This window comes from Miscanthus floridulus, chromosome 18, assembly GCF_019320115.1.
Source record: "Miscanthus floridulus cultivar M001 chromosome 18, ASM1932011v1, whole genome shotgun sequence".
Taxonomy (NCBI): domain Eukaryota; kingdom Viridiplantae; phylum Streptophyta; class Magnoliopsida; order Poales; family Poaceae; genus Miscanthus; species Miscanthus floridulus.
Genome location: NC_089597.1, coordinates 52,384,877 through 52,399,026, shown reverse-complemented (window position 1 = coordinate 52,399,026; position 14,150 = coordinate 52,384,877). Strand labels below are relative to the sequence as shown.

Here is a 14,150-nt window from a genome sequence, read left to right as displayed (position 1 = left end):
GCCAATAGTTTTGCTATCTCTTCACCGATGGCTCTGTGTTTTTCCTCGTCGAAGTGGCATAGGCGTTGCTTCACCGGCTTGGAGCCTAGGAGGATTTTCAGGGTATGCTCGGCGACCTCCCTCGAGATGCCTGGCATATCCGAGGGTTTCCACGCAAAGATGTCTTTGTTATCGCGGAGGAAGTCGACGAGCGCGCTTTCCTATTCGGAGGAGAGCGCGGTCCCAATGCGGACTTTTTTGCCCTCAGAGCTGCTGGGGTCCACGAGGACCTCCTTGGACCCTTCCGCCGATTGGAACAACCCGGACGACTTCTTTGTGTCGGGTGTTTCTTCAACGACCTCCTCCCTGAGGGTGACGAGCTCTTCGGAGGCGACGACTGCTGTGGCGTGGCCGCAGCATTCGACTTGGCACTCGTAAGCGCGACGAAAGGAGGTGCCAATGGTGATGACCCCGTGGGGGCCCGGCATCTTCAGCTTAAGGTATGTATAGTTGGGGACGGCCATGAACTTCACGTAGCATGGACGTCCAAGGATGGCGTGGAAGGTTCCGGGGAACCCTACCACGTCGTAGGTAAGGGTCTCAATCCTGTAATTGGACCGATCCCCGAAAGTGACGGGCAGATCGATCTGCCCCAGCGGCACGGCCTGTCTGCCAAGTACGACGCCGTGGAATGGCGCTCGGATGGGGTGGAGGTTCGTTCGGTCGACGCCCATCTCGTCGAGTGTCTTGGCGTACATGATGTTGAGGCCGCTGCCTCCGTCCATCAGTAGTTTTGTGAGCCGCTTTGGGCCGATGATTGGGTCGACGACAAGCGGGTACCTTCCTGGGTGTGGGATGACATCTGGATGGTCGGTCCGGTCGAAGGTTATGGCGGATTCTGACCACCGGAGGAAGGCAGGCGTGGCCGGTCCAGCCATATAGACCTCGCGGCGTGCGACCTTCTAACGGCGCTTGGAGTCGTAGGCCGTTGATCCTCCGAAGATCATGAGGGCACCGTTCGGCGTTGGGAAGGCGTCGTCCTTCTCCTCAGCGTCGTCAGTGGGGGCAGGTTCCTTCCCCTGCTCCTCCTTGTTGAGGCCCCCGGACAAGTATTTGTGCATGAGGCCGCAATCCTTGTATAGATGCTTGGCCAGGAAAGCATAGTTTGGGCATGGCCCCTCGAGCATTTTCTCAAAATGGTTCGGAGCGCCCTCCGCGGGCTTCCGGCCACCCTTGCGGTCGGCTGCGGCCACGAGCGAGTTGTCGCGCCGTTGCTTCTTATTCTTTCTTTTGGTGGGACAGTTGGAAGCGCCTTCGCCGGCGTCCTCGTCCCGCCTCGCCTTGCCGTCGAAGCGGTCGAAGATGGCTCCAACCGCCTCCTCTCCTGAGGCGTGGCTGGTGGTGATGACCGGGAGCTCCTTGGTGGTCTGCGGGCCCCTACACCCAAGCTTGTGAACCAGAGACTCGCAGGTTGTCCTAGATAGGAAGGCTCCTATCACGTCGGCGTCGGCAACGTTAGGGAGCTCATTGCACTGCCGAGAGAAGCGCCGGATGTACCCGCGGAGGGTTTCATCGGCCTTCTAGAGGCAGTTCTTGAGGTCCCATGGGTTTTCGGGGCATTTGTACGTGCCCTAGAAGTTCCCCACCAAGATCTCTATCAGATCCGCCCAACTTTGAATGGCGTTGGACAGTAGGTGCTCCAACCATGCTCGTGCCGAGTCGGCCAAGAATAGTGGGAGATTGTGAATAATGAAATCGTCATCACTCGCACCACCGGCCTGACATGCAAGCCGATAGTCTTCGAGCCAAAGCCCAGGATTTGTTTTCCCAGAATATTTAGGGATGTTGGTAGGCGGTCGGTACCTTAGTGGGAACGCATCATTGAGGATGTGTTGGCTGAAGGCCTGAGGGCCTGGCAGGCCAGGGCTTGGGCTTCGGTCCTCGCCGCTGTCGTAGCGTCCGCCACGTCGGGGATGGTAGCCGCGGCGGGCTACCTCTCCTGCGTCGCCGTGGGTGCGCCTATGGGCGTCGATGGTGCTGCGTACGTCGCGGTCATGGCCGAGGCGTTGATGCACTGGGACGGCTGCCTGCTGCCTGGCGATGTCTGGTGAACGGACGCGTCCTTGGTGGGGCGCACCGAGGGCATGCGCTGGCTGGCGTCGGGCTCGCGTCATTGAGACAACGAGCTTTCTGCCTGCTGCGCGGCCACACGCTCGAGCAACGTGTGAATTTCTCGATGGGTGTGGCGATCCTCGGACGTCGCAGCCTCCAGAAGCCCGTGCAGCAAGGCCGTCGCTGCATTGATGTTTTGGCTTGCCCGAGCGAAGTGAGGAAGGCTCCCATTATCGGTGAGGATCCTCTGGTGTACGGTGCGGGCCGTGGCGCGTGCGCACCCACCGTCTTCGCAGCGTTCAATCTCGCGATTGATGTCCACGTATTCCTAGACGAGCCCTTGTCCGGCCTCATCGATCTCTAGCTTGCGGGCTCTCAGCTGCTCCATCCCTAAGCGAGATGGGGCCGTTTCCTCCCCCCAGACCTGCCGTTAGGGTTGCTTGTCGGGGTAGCCTCTTCCCCGGAGACGTCCTCAACGTGCCCCTCGGGGGTCCGCACCATGAAGCACTCCCAGGAAGGGTGATGGCTCCCCCTGCTGGAGTCCGAGCTGGAGAACGATCCCGGCTCCTCCGTGAGGAGCCTATGGAGAGTCTCCGTATCAGGTTCAATTGTCCGCACGAACTCGCTGTCTGTGGGTGGCTGAACCATGCGTACTGCCAGAAGGTGGCCAGCGGTCGCCGTGGCGTTGCGGAGACCAAATGGAAACGCTGTCGGGGCACTTTGTACGGGGCCTTCCGAAAATAGGGTGATGCTACGCGGGGCCTCCCTGGATAACTGGGGTCCACGGGAGTCGCCCGGCTGGCCCTCAAGCCTTAGGTGGCCGAGGTTGATGGAAGGGAGAGACTGCACGGCCGTGTGGGCCAGCGCCAGCTCTCCTCCTAGTGTAATGATGAAATCTAGGTCGCCGAAACGCACGTGTGCGCCCGGGACCCAGCTGATTGCGTGGGTGGCCATCCGAGGCCTGATTTGGAACGCACAAAGGCCCCTACCTGGTGCGCCAACTGTCAGTGTTTCGTACAAGCACCGGCAAGTAGATTTATAGTAATGCACGTTAGGCTCGGATGGTGCACTAAATGATACAAGATTTATACTAGTTCGGGCTGAATGTCCCTACGTCCAGTTTGTTGCTGCTCATGTTATTAGCACCGAAAACGGTTCGTAGTAGGGGGTCCCAAGTCTCTGACGGAAGGGTCAAAAGGAGGCCAAGAGCTTGATAGCAGCTTGACTGTGTGTGTTGTGTGTTGTGCGTTGTGCTGTCCCAAGTTCATCCCCTTGTTGGAGGAAGCGCATCCCCTTTTATAGATGAAGGAGACGGCTTTACAAGCGTGAGGGCTAGGATGCGTACTATACCTAGCCTTGTGGCTCACGTCTACCCAGCCTGGTTACCCATTCTGATGGGTGCGAAAGGATGATAAGCGCCTACAATACTGTCGATGCCTCTGTAGAATGTCAGGATGGTTACAGAGCACTGCCCCTCGCAGGGTATGGACTGTAGTACAGTGGCTTTCACTTATGAGCCTTGCCCAGTCTTGCTCCGCACGCCTTCTGGTTCCTATGAATCTTTGTCGGAGGGACGCGAGGTCGGGGTCCGGAGTAGCGCTGTGGGCAAGGCCTTCTGAACGGAGAGGGCGTCCGGAGGCTGAAGCGTGTGCTCCGATCCGGTGAACCCGAGGGGGTAGGAAGCGGGCGCCACTCCCTTGGGACCATAACGTGGTGATGGGATATCCGTCATTTGTGGAGATCGCAAATCCTTTTCTGGAGCGTAGTGGTTGTCGTATATCTTCGTCGGGTTCCATGTCCTAGAGCTGAAGGCGGCGCCTACAACTCTACAAGGCGACGAGCACGCACCTGCAATACTTTTTCAGGCTCTGCTACGCCCGGAAGGATCTAAAGCACCCGTCCCGTCGTTCCCTGGCAGTACCTTTCCTGCCGGGGCGCAGGGTATGGTCCTTGAAACCGTGGTTGACCCGAACGTCTTGTCTTGCCCTGTACTCATCATCATGAGGGAACGGGGAGAAGTTGTCAGGCAAGACAAAACTAGTCTTTAGACATCGAGCGGGGCGAGGTTCGTCCTCGATCGTCGGGTGAGGCGAAGACCAGTCCTTATCCCTTGGGTGAGACCGAGCCCACCCCTCGAGGGTCGGGCGAGGCGGAGTCTATCCCTCAGCCCTCGGCGCGAGGCGGAGCTGGCCCAAAGGCGTCGGGCGAGGCGGAGACTAGCCCTTAGCCCTCAGGCGAGGCGGAGCTGTCCCAAAGGCGTCGGGCGAGGCTGAGACTAGCCCTTAGCCCTCGGGCGAGGCGGGGCTGGCCCAAAGGCGTCGGGCGAGGCGGAACCAAACTCCCATCATTCGGGCAAGGAACGTAGCGGCGCCCTTGTCCGTCCAGAAGTTTTTAACGTTCGATGGTTATTGGTTCCACCTTCTGGGGTACCCCGGTATTAGGTCCTCGACAAAAGAGGACTAAGACATGGAATATTTTTTTCTTATATGCTTAACCAGTTATACAACCACGGTCATGAAACTAACATTCTGTACAGGCACAATCAAAACTAGTAGAAGAATTAGCTAGTAATGCAAATGGCTTGCAAAATATTCACATGTATACATAAGTCCTTGGATAGCGGCCCTAGGTGTGAAAATTGACGAGCTCCGCCACTGGCCGAGACGACATGAAGTCGCTTGCCAATGATCTGCCTCCACCACCACCACCAAGTTGCCTACGGGAGAGAAGAATATGGGGGCGGAGAGAGGGAGGGTCTCCCCTATAGGGAATAGGAAGGAAGAAACAAGTCGTTTTTTTGCTAAAAAGACCGACCAATCCACTGCTCACACGCGCTTTGCTACACGTGACCTCTTCTCCGAGTTATCGGCCAAGTCGACTGTTATAAACACAAAAACGAACCCGTATAGAATATTTGTGCACCACTTAAAATGTTTTGGACTCAGAAATGAAAATTCAAAGTTAGAGGACCTAATTGATATAAATAGACAAGTTGATAGGCTAACCATGCATTTTACTCTAAAGGTAAACATAGTACTCTCCGCCCGTATGAATGAGGAATTAATTAATAGCTTAGCCCTATCAGTTAGTTGGAGAGCTGGTAGCTACGAGCTACAGGGGCCGTTCGGTTAGTTGAATGAGAAATTCAGCAGCATGGTGCGTCCACATTCATGGAAAGTGGCGCATGCTAACACTGTTGCCGCCTTGTAGAAAATACACCGCACAGAACAAGAGGGAGCGAGAGCAGGTGCAACAGGGAGAGAGTCAGAGTCTCAGATAGATGGCTGTCCACCACGCTAGTGACATCCAGCAGCTGCAGCGACTTCCATGGTTCCACTTGTTGGCGGCTCTCGGCGCCCTCTACCTCGGCGCCGTCACACTTCGCCTGCTGGTCTACCTCGGCCTCCCCAACTTCCTGCGCTCGCCGACCCCGACGGACCTTCGCCGCCGCTACGGCGCATGGGCCGTGGTCACGGGCCCGACATCAGGCATCGGCAGATCCATGGCCTTTGAGCTCGCGCGCCGGGGCCTCAATGTCGTCCTCGTCGGCCGCGACCCCGGCAAGCTCCGGGACGTCTCGGACACCATCACCAAGACTCACGCTGGCGTGCAGACCAAGACGGTCCTGTTCGACCTCGCCTTCGTCTCCACGGCTCAAGGTGAAAGAAAAAACCGCGATACGGATGATGATCGAATCTGTTGTAACAAAACAACTAGACTGGGCATCTCTGTGCTGATGATGGTGTGCTAAACATTTGGCAGGTGAAGAGGCGATGCGGCGGCTCCGCGAGGTCGTGGACGGGCTTGACGTGGGGCTCCTAGTCAACAACGCCGGCGTGGCGAAGCCGTGCGCCGTGTACCTGCACGAATTCGACGTGGACGCGTGGGTGAAGATGATACGGGTGAACCTGTGGGCGCTGACCGAGGTCACGGCGGCGGTGCTGCCCGGGATGGTGGCTCGCCGGAGGGGCGCCATCGTGAACATCGGATCCGGGTCAACGGAGGCCATCCCATCCTTCCCGCTCTACACGATCTATGCCGCCACCAAACGGTAATAATTTACTACGTATTTAACTGGCATCTTTTGTTTTTCTTTGGTGAATTTTATTAGTCCTATTTATTGGTTGCAATTCATGTTCTCTTCCCTCCCGAGTCCACCAAACGGTAATAATTTACGTTTACACCTTTCTCAAAAAACACGCTTGGAATCATATACTCCAAAATAGTGTTTGAGCTGGCCAGAGCTGTGTCAATATTATCCAAAATGCAAAGTATTCATAATAAGCTTTACGATAAGTGTCTAATCTTTGGAGTAAAAATTTCAAGCAGGTATGTTTCTCAATTCTCGAGGAGCCTCTACGTTGAGTACAGAAGCAAAGGGATTCATATCCAATGTCAGGTAACTCAGAACAGTAAGCATTTTTATATATTCATTAGTATATACTTAAGTCTGGATAATGAGCTGGCTCGGCTCGACTCAGCTCGGCTCGTTCTGGCTCGTTAAGATAACGAGCTAGCTCGGCTCGTTATCCTAACGAGCCAGAAAGACAGCTCGGCTTGGCTCATTAAAAGCTCGAGCTGGCTCGTTAAGCTCACGAGCCAGGTATAAAAAATACATAAAATATAATATTTGCATTTATCTAAAATTTAAGAATAATAACAATATAAAAGAAATGCATCTAGACCAGTTACCAGTCAATTTATAGGGTATAGACTAGTTACGAGTCAATTGTAAAGTGCAAGACACGAAGTAATACAAAAACTAATATAAGTTTTGATACTTTTTTACTAGAAGCTTGGCTCGTTTAGCTCGTGAGCGGCTTGCGAGCTGGCTCGAGTTGGCTCGTTATAGCTAACGAGCTAAAATCTTGGCTCGGCTCGGCTCGTTATCGTAACGAGCCGAGCCGAGTCGAGCCAGCCATGAGCCGAGCGAGTTAACGGGCTTCGAGTTTTTCGTCCAGCCTTATATATACTCCTTTCATTTTAATTATAGATTGTTTTGCTTTTTCTAAATATATAACTTATATTATAAGATGGTCATATCGTATATATATCTAGCTATATAGCAAAAGCTATGTATCAAGAAAAGACAAAAATAATCTATAATTTCGAACAAAGGGTGGTAATATTTAATACAAATAACTGTAGAATAGTGTCATGTTTTAGTACTACAGATTTGATACTATTATATTTTTTTATTTTAAGATTAAAACATATTTTTATAACATAACATTATATGATCTGTTATACATGTGCAAAGAAAATTATTTTCTTCCTTATCTTTTGGGATAACCTTAAGGGCTTGTTTAGTAGAGATTCATCTGATTCTGATTCTCTAAGGAAGCTGATTCTCTGAGAGAAATGATTCTGTGACTGAAAATGATTCTCTTTAATTTTTTAGCATAAACTCTTGAAATCATGATAGAGAATCATTTCACGGAATCAGGAGAAGCTACTTTTTCCAGCTCTCAGCCTCCTAGTTCATTTCAGAGAATCACTTCACAAAATCAACAGAGAATCATTTCTCTCAAAAACTGCTTGGCAGAGCTCCTGCTAGATTCAGCAGAGAATCAGCTTTAGGAGCTCTGCCAAACGGGGCCTAAATACAGTTGCTTGCAAGCAGTAGCTCAAGTTGCAGTTACACATCCAAGCCGCAGAGTCTATATCTTCCTACGTTGCCTTTACAGTACGTCAATAATTTAATGCTTCTGTTGCAAATAGGTAGAGGCTGTTTAGATACATTCGCCCTATTTATTTGGACTTGTTTGACTAATAAGCCATGGCTAAAAGTACTATTGGCTGGTTTGGTGTGAGGGAAAAATACTATTCGTTGGCTGATAAGCCATGGCTTATAAGCCAAATACGACTAAGCGAACAGGCACATTAGCCATGGCAAAAGATTTGCTCTTAATCTTTTGCCGCTAAACTTTGGCTATTCAAACTTTAGCTTGAGGTGTTTAGATCCATGGCAAATGGCACTATTTCCATGAAAGACTGATTTGTCATCATTTAATGACTGATTTGGTTCATTAATTATGATCCATGCACAGTAATGCATGCTGCGTGCTGCACGCCGGTGATGCTCCTCGCCGGGCTACTGCACACCAGTGTTGCACGTTCATTTTCAAACAATAAAAAATTATACTTTATTGTACAATTATTCAATAGTTGAAGTACACAATTCAATTGTGCTCAATCATACAAATCAATCACACACGTTATAATTCAAGTACACAATTCAAATATTCATGATCTATTTAACAAACCAATGACTATTTGGTCATGAAAACCATTTATGTACGCAGATTCATCCCTTGGCGGTGGCTGACCAGTACATGTTTGAGAGGTCGATGCCTCAGATGGAACATACTTCCCATCACGATCACAACGATTAAAGTCCCTATCCACTATTCCACTCGATCGAATGAAGTTATGGAGTGCCATGCATGCTACGATTATTTCGCTTTGCTTATGAGGTGCATAACTTAGCATATGCAACCAAATCCTCCGGTTCATCTTTAGAACTCCAAATAACCTCTCGATGACATTTCTAAGAGATGAATGTGCGAAGTTGAAGATCTCTTTTTTTACCTTATAGCTCTGGGCCTTCTCAATACTCTGGAAGATGGTACTTCGTTTCCTTGTAGGGCGCAAGATAACCCGGACGGTTCGGGTACCTAGAGTCCACCAAGTAAAATTTTCCTACACAATAGAACATTTTTGTAAGTTTGAACTAGTTGGACTAGAAGCTGTGATTGCAACATTGGAAGTTGTTTACCTATCGGTGGATGTGGAAACACGTCGCCGTACTTGGTCATAGCATCCGTGAACACTCTCATGTCATGTACAGAACCAGGGCATCCAGCAAGAACAATTGTGAACCTCATGTCGAAGTCACAAACTGCCAGCACATTCTGTGTTATCATGCTCTTGGGGCATATGTGCTGAACCACCTTATCACTTGGCACCACACATGGTATGTGAGTGCCATCTAGTGCTCCTATACAAATGTTGAAGAAGGGATGGAACCTAGGATTTCTCAATCTATGATGAATTGTTCTGAATTCTCGGTCAACTGGCTTAATTATGTTTGCAGCTAGCTTAACCACACATTGCAAAACTTTCTCGAAGTTGTTGTGAACTGTGCCTAGTGATCTCTCAAATCTATCCTCAGCTTGCCTAACTGACTATGGTGCTCCCAGCATCCATAGAAAACAAGACTAAAGCCTCCACCGAGGTACTCTTTGTGCTTGATTTGAGGCCATATGACTCAACCAAAAGATCATGAAGTCGATCAAACATAGTTGGGCTCATTCTAAACATGTTGTAGGATCTGTTTCTATCTCCTAGAGTTCTCTCTACCCATTGCAACCCAGTTACCATTGGTTTCCTTCTCTTAGCCTTATTGCAGTATTTGTCATAGTGATCAGCAAACAAAAACATACCGTCCAGGAAACCTTTGTCATCATCATCAACAAGAAGTCTGAAGAGTTCCTCATCACTTGACTCATCTGGATTGTCCCCATCCCTTGCTAAATTACCATCCTGTCACATAAATGCATCATAAACTCAGTTACATGTTAAAATATTACAGTTGAAATGACAAACAGGCTCACATCACAATCATAATTCAAAGTCATCACATCCATAACAGACATAGTGCACATTCATAACAGACATAGTTCAAATGACACAATTAGTGCAATGACAGACATAGTTCAAATGATACACTTAGTTCAATTGACAGAATGAAATTAAGATAATAGAATCTAGATCAGGTTGTTGACCCTGGCATAGTGCTTCAAGAAGGCCAACCATCCTTCTGTTGTAGACATTCCAATGCAAAACTCTATACTGTTTTCTTCATTGCAGATCCTGTGTACAGCAAACCACTCAGGGACAGTCTCAGATACCCCGCACTCTCTAGCCAACTGCTGCACTAGCCTAATCTTTTCACTGTTGGCATTCTCCCTCTGTTGCTTCACACTCAAATGTTGCTTGAACATGTCATTCCTCTCAGCTTGAATCTTAGCGTTATCGCTCATGTACTTGTTCATGGCCCTAAGTGTTGGGCTCTTCTTGTGAGAACTAGAGCCCATGGTGTTTGTGCTGCTTGCTCTCTTGTGGTTACTGATGTTAACTGGAGTATGTACTTGTTCAAGGTCGTCAGTTGCATCCTCCACTTCCTCATCCATAGTTCCAGCAACAAATGAGGTTGAGCCATCAACAACTACACCATGGAACATTTGGTCCATTTGATCCAATTGATCCAAGTATTGTGGCCACCCCCACTTGTATTTCTTCCATTCTGAGTGGCCCTACAGAACATGTGCTTACCATAGTGAATATGTGATCAACTAACTTGTGGTCAGACAGGAAACAAGCAGTTTTGCAAGTACCTTGGTGTTGTCATTCCACCATTGATCTGTTGCATCAATAGTGCCATTCTCTCTACAACCTGAGACAGTGTCATTCTGCAGTCTTCTTATGAATTGCCATAGTCCCTTTAGTTGCCTAATCCTATTAGCGATCTGCTTTTGATCATGCACCAAATTGGTTGCAACATTATATGTAAGTATAATCTCCCTGTACCCTCTCTTTGACATGTTTCCTTTGATGCAGTTACCCTTGTCAATTTGGTCAACCCACAAATTACACAATATTTTGTTATGTGGTTCTGACCAATTTGCCTTGTTAGTTCTAGCCTAAACCATGGATAAACAGAATACGCAGATACATTACGAACATGGCAAAATCCAACACCAAGCATATTTTGCAAGGTTTGAGAATGTACCAGGTCTTAAGCATGTGGAAATATCTCTTCGATGTCGGTGTCTTTAGCAGCATCTTCGGGGTTGATGTTGAAGTTGTCTACTGCAATAGCACTCGTCGTGGTTCCTCGACGTCCACCGCAGCTCCTCAAACTGGCAGGCATGGCGTAGGTAGATCCATGCATGCCACGAACGCCGATGTTCACAGGAGGCAAGGGAGGACCATGGCCACGACCGGAGGATGACAACATGGCACGACCGGCCATGGTGCCTCCTCCACCGCCACTGCGAGCCACGCGTAAGCCGAGGGTTCGACTGCCGCTGTGGACGTGAATGGGAGGGGGACCCATGCTGCCGCCAATGCCTCCATCTTACGCGCCAGAGCGAAGGACGCCCTCATAGCCTGCCATTTTGGGCCACCCTACGCCATGGGAGTTGAGGTCGAGTGCCGCCATGCCCGTCCAGGGAGCATTGAGGCCACTCGAGCCTGAAAACGGATATGCCACATCAGAGAACATGTCGAAGCCGCCCGTGGGGGAATACGGATCAGGCTGCAACAGAAAGTCCCTAGTGCGGTCACCATCGCCGTAGCCGTCACCGTAGCCATCGCTGTTGTAGTCGTCCATCTGCGCCATGCAGATCTGGATCTAGACGGGGGGAGGAGAAGCTGGAGTTGGACGGTGGTGAGGAGGAGCTAGATCTGGGTGCCGGGGAGGAAGAGCTAGATCTGGGCGGCGGCGGAGGGTGGAGCTAGGGTTGGTGCGGAGGGAGAGAGGACGAGAGCGGCGGGCGGTGCTAGGGTTCGCACAGAGGGAGAGAGCGAGAGCGACGGGGGGCAGTGGAATGGATAGGGTACTGAGTGCAGGTGGGTGGGTGCGGGGTAGTGGGCGTCCGGCTCGCGCCCCCAGGCATTTTAGCCCAGTTTTGGGTCTCTTGGGTGGCAAATGGCAAAACTTTAGCCCTCCCCTTTTGCTCTTTTGCCCAAAACATGGGCTAAAAGTTTTGCTCCACCTGTTTAGATCTATTTACTCCTGAAGTACATGTGTTTTAATTGCTAGCTTTTACGACTCACCTCCTCGCATGGCTTCAATTTACTGAAATGCAAGGATTTCGGTCAGTGCGCCAGAGGCATTATTGATGACTTCAATAATGTGCTGTGGACAAAATCACAATTTTTGTGTCCCACAGAAAAAAGACAAATAGTAGAGCTATTTGATTGTATTTACTCCTCCTCCCAAAATAAATGTTTATAGCATTCAAATTTTGTCAAAAATACTTGATCTTCTCACTTCTCAATGCATCTTTCTCTTTTCCCATTGCATCTCTATCTCTACTTCTTGAAATATATTTTGGTCTTTAAGCTTGAGCGTTGGTTCCCATGAGGGATTTAAAACATCATTTACTTTGGGATGAAGGAAGTATACTAATTTCCACATGCTGGTGAGCAACCCTTTAAGTGATCATTGGTACTCCATGATCTATCATATTTCCTATAGATGTTACCCCCCTTCACCCTTAAATATAAGGCCTGCACATATTTTAAAGTTAAGACTTTATTGTCTATAATCAACAATTGTCTAATCACATACAACCGGCTATGTAAGATTTGTATTCTGTACTATATAAAACCGGCTAATCAACTTTATACAGAAGAGTATTAATATTCATGGTCCCAATCAAATACAAATGATAATATATTTTATGGTGTATACAATGAACGTAGATGATTTAAATTAGAATAACTCTATAAGTTAATTTATTTCGACAAACACTACTGATGCCGGACGCTGCAGGCCCCGCTGTTCGTGGACACCAAGATGGCGTCGAGCGTCACCAAGGCCAAGCGCTTCTCGCCATTTGTGCCAACGTCCGACGCGTACGCGCACGCGGCCGTGCGCTGGATCGGGCACGGCGCGCTCTGCGTACCCAACGCCGGGCACCGGGTCCAGCGGTGCCTCGCTGCCGTCGTGCCAGACTGCATTCACGACTGGCTCCGCCTCCGTGAGCACCTCCGGCAGCGGGCACTCTTCCAGCGGCTTAGGTCGGCACGGGCTGCACCGAGCACCTCGACGATTGGGACGACTTTTCGGGAGAAGAGTTAGCAATGTGCGTGGCCAGTGGCCAGTGGCCACTGTCCTCTGTAAACTGCATCCTACTAGCGTTGGGCTATGTGGTTGGAACGTGTAATCTTTATGGGCTTTGTATTCGCTTTCCCGGAGGATATTATTGTAGCGTGTTTGGTGGATCGCGATATGATATATGCATGCCATTCTAACAGCCAGTTTGATAATGTTATTAGCTCCATTCCATGACGACCTATCTTTTTTTTTCGAAGAAAAAAATTTCGGGCACTTGGGCTTTTTATCTAACTTTCAGTTAGATTTGGAGGCAGAAAGGGATCCTTGGAAGAGCATCGAGCCAACAGATATCAAACAGGGGATATGCATTGCTTAGTGGGAACACATGGTGGATATGTGCTTATGCGTGTGAATGATGGGCGATTGCCAAGAGATGACCAAGCTTGATTTTGTGTTGAGATTAGTAACCAAGGCGTGAGTAGTGATGCGTGTGCAACATATCTTGTCGGGTTCATAAACCTAGGGTCCCTCGCAGACCGGCTTCCTCGCAAAGGCTCGTCCGAAGCAGACAGCGCGCAACTCATGGGCCGGCCCTAGAGCCTAAACAACAGGCCAGAAGGGCGATCCAATCACCGACCGGAAGGTCTGGCCAAGGAGGAGCAGCGCCCGTTTATCGACTCCAGCCCACCTCTCCGACCGGAGCGCTTACTTCGGTCTCCAGCCGCCTCCGGACGGTCTCTCCGACCGGAAGACCTAGCAAAGCACTACCTCCGACTCTGACCCCACATCTCCGACCGGGGTATGCAAGGATCCTGCTCACTGCTCTTCTCCGACTGGCGCAACCAGAGCCGACTGGGACCAACCGATCAGAGACGCCCGCCCAGAAAGGACCAGGGAACGAACGGAGAAAAGCAAGGCAAGGCGCACAAGTCAAACCACAATACTAGGGGCCGTACCCTGTACACCTGTAGGAACAGTACTCTACAACCGCCCTGACCCGAACAGTGTTGTAGGCGCCAAGATTTGACCTACAGTATTGTGGGCGTCATTAACTCTCATACGGTAAGGCCCCCCCACATGCCTCTGGGCATTGACAGTGTTGAGGGCGCCGGGATTTACCATACCGAGTGAACATGGTGAAACTCCTCACATGCCTATGGGCATCAACAGTATATGCAGGTACCGACATCTACCCTGCCCAAACAAGACG

General features: G+C 50.1%; 1 protein-coding gene across 3 annotated transcripts in view; it reads left to right on the top strand.

The window, feature by feature from the left end:
• LOC136519505 (very-long-chain 3-oxoacyl-CoA reductase 1-like) overlaps window positions 1-13,135 on the top strand; it is an 85,362-nt gene extending 72,227 nt beyond the window's left edge. Inside the window, exons 2-5 of one of the 3 annotated variants that reach the window (XM_066512892.1) lie at window positions 5,302-5,750; window positions 5,854-6,142; window positions 6,421-6,490; window positions 12,656-13,135. In XM_066512892.1, the coding sequence (XP_066368989.1) occupies window positions 5,372-5,750; window positions 5,854-6,142; window positions 6,421-6,490; window positions 12,656-12,964 (1,047 nt within the window). In that variant the 5' untranslated portion in view covers window positions 5,302-5,371 and the 3' untranslated portion in view covers window positions 12,965-13,135. Of the gene's footprint in view, window positions 1-5,301; window positions 5,751-5,853; window positions 6,143-6,420; window positions 6,491-7,492; window positions 7,529-8,396; window positions 8,962-12,655 lie in introns of those variants that run through there. The other 2 variants (XM_066512893.1, XM_066512894.1) reach the window with 2 other exon arrangements.
• Window positions 13,136-14,150: the final 1,015 nt, after the last annotated feature.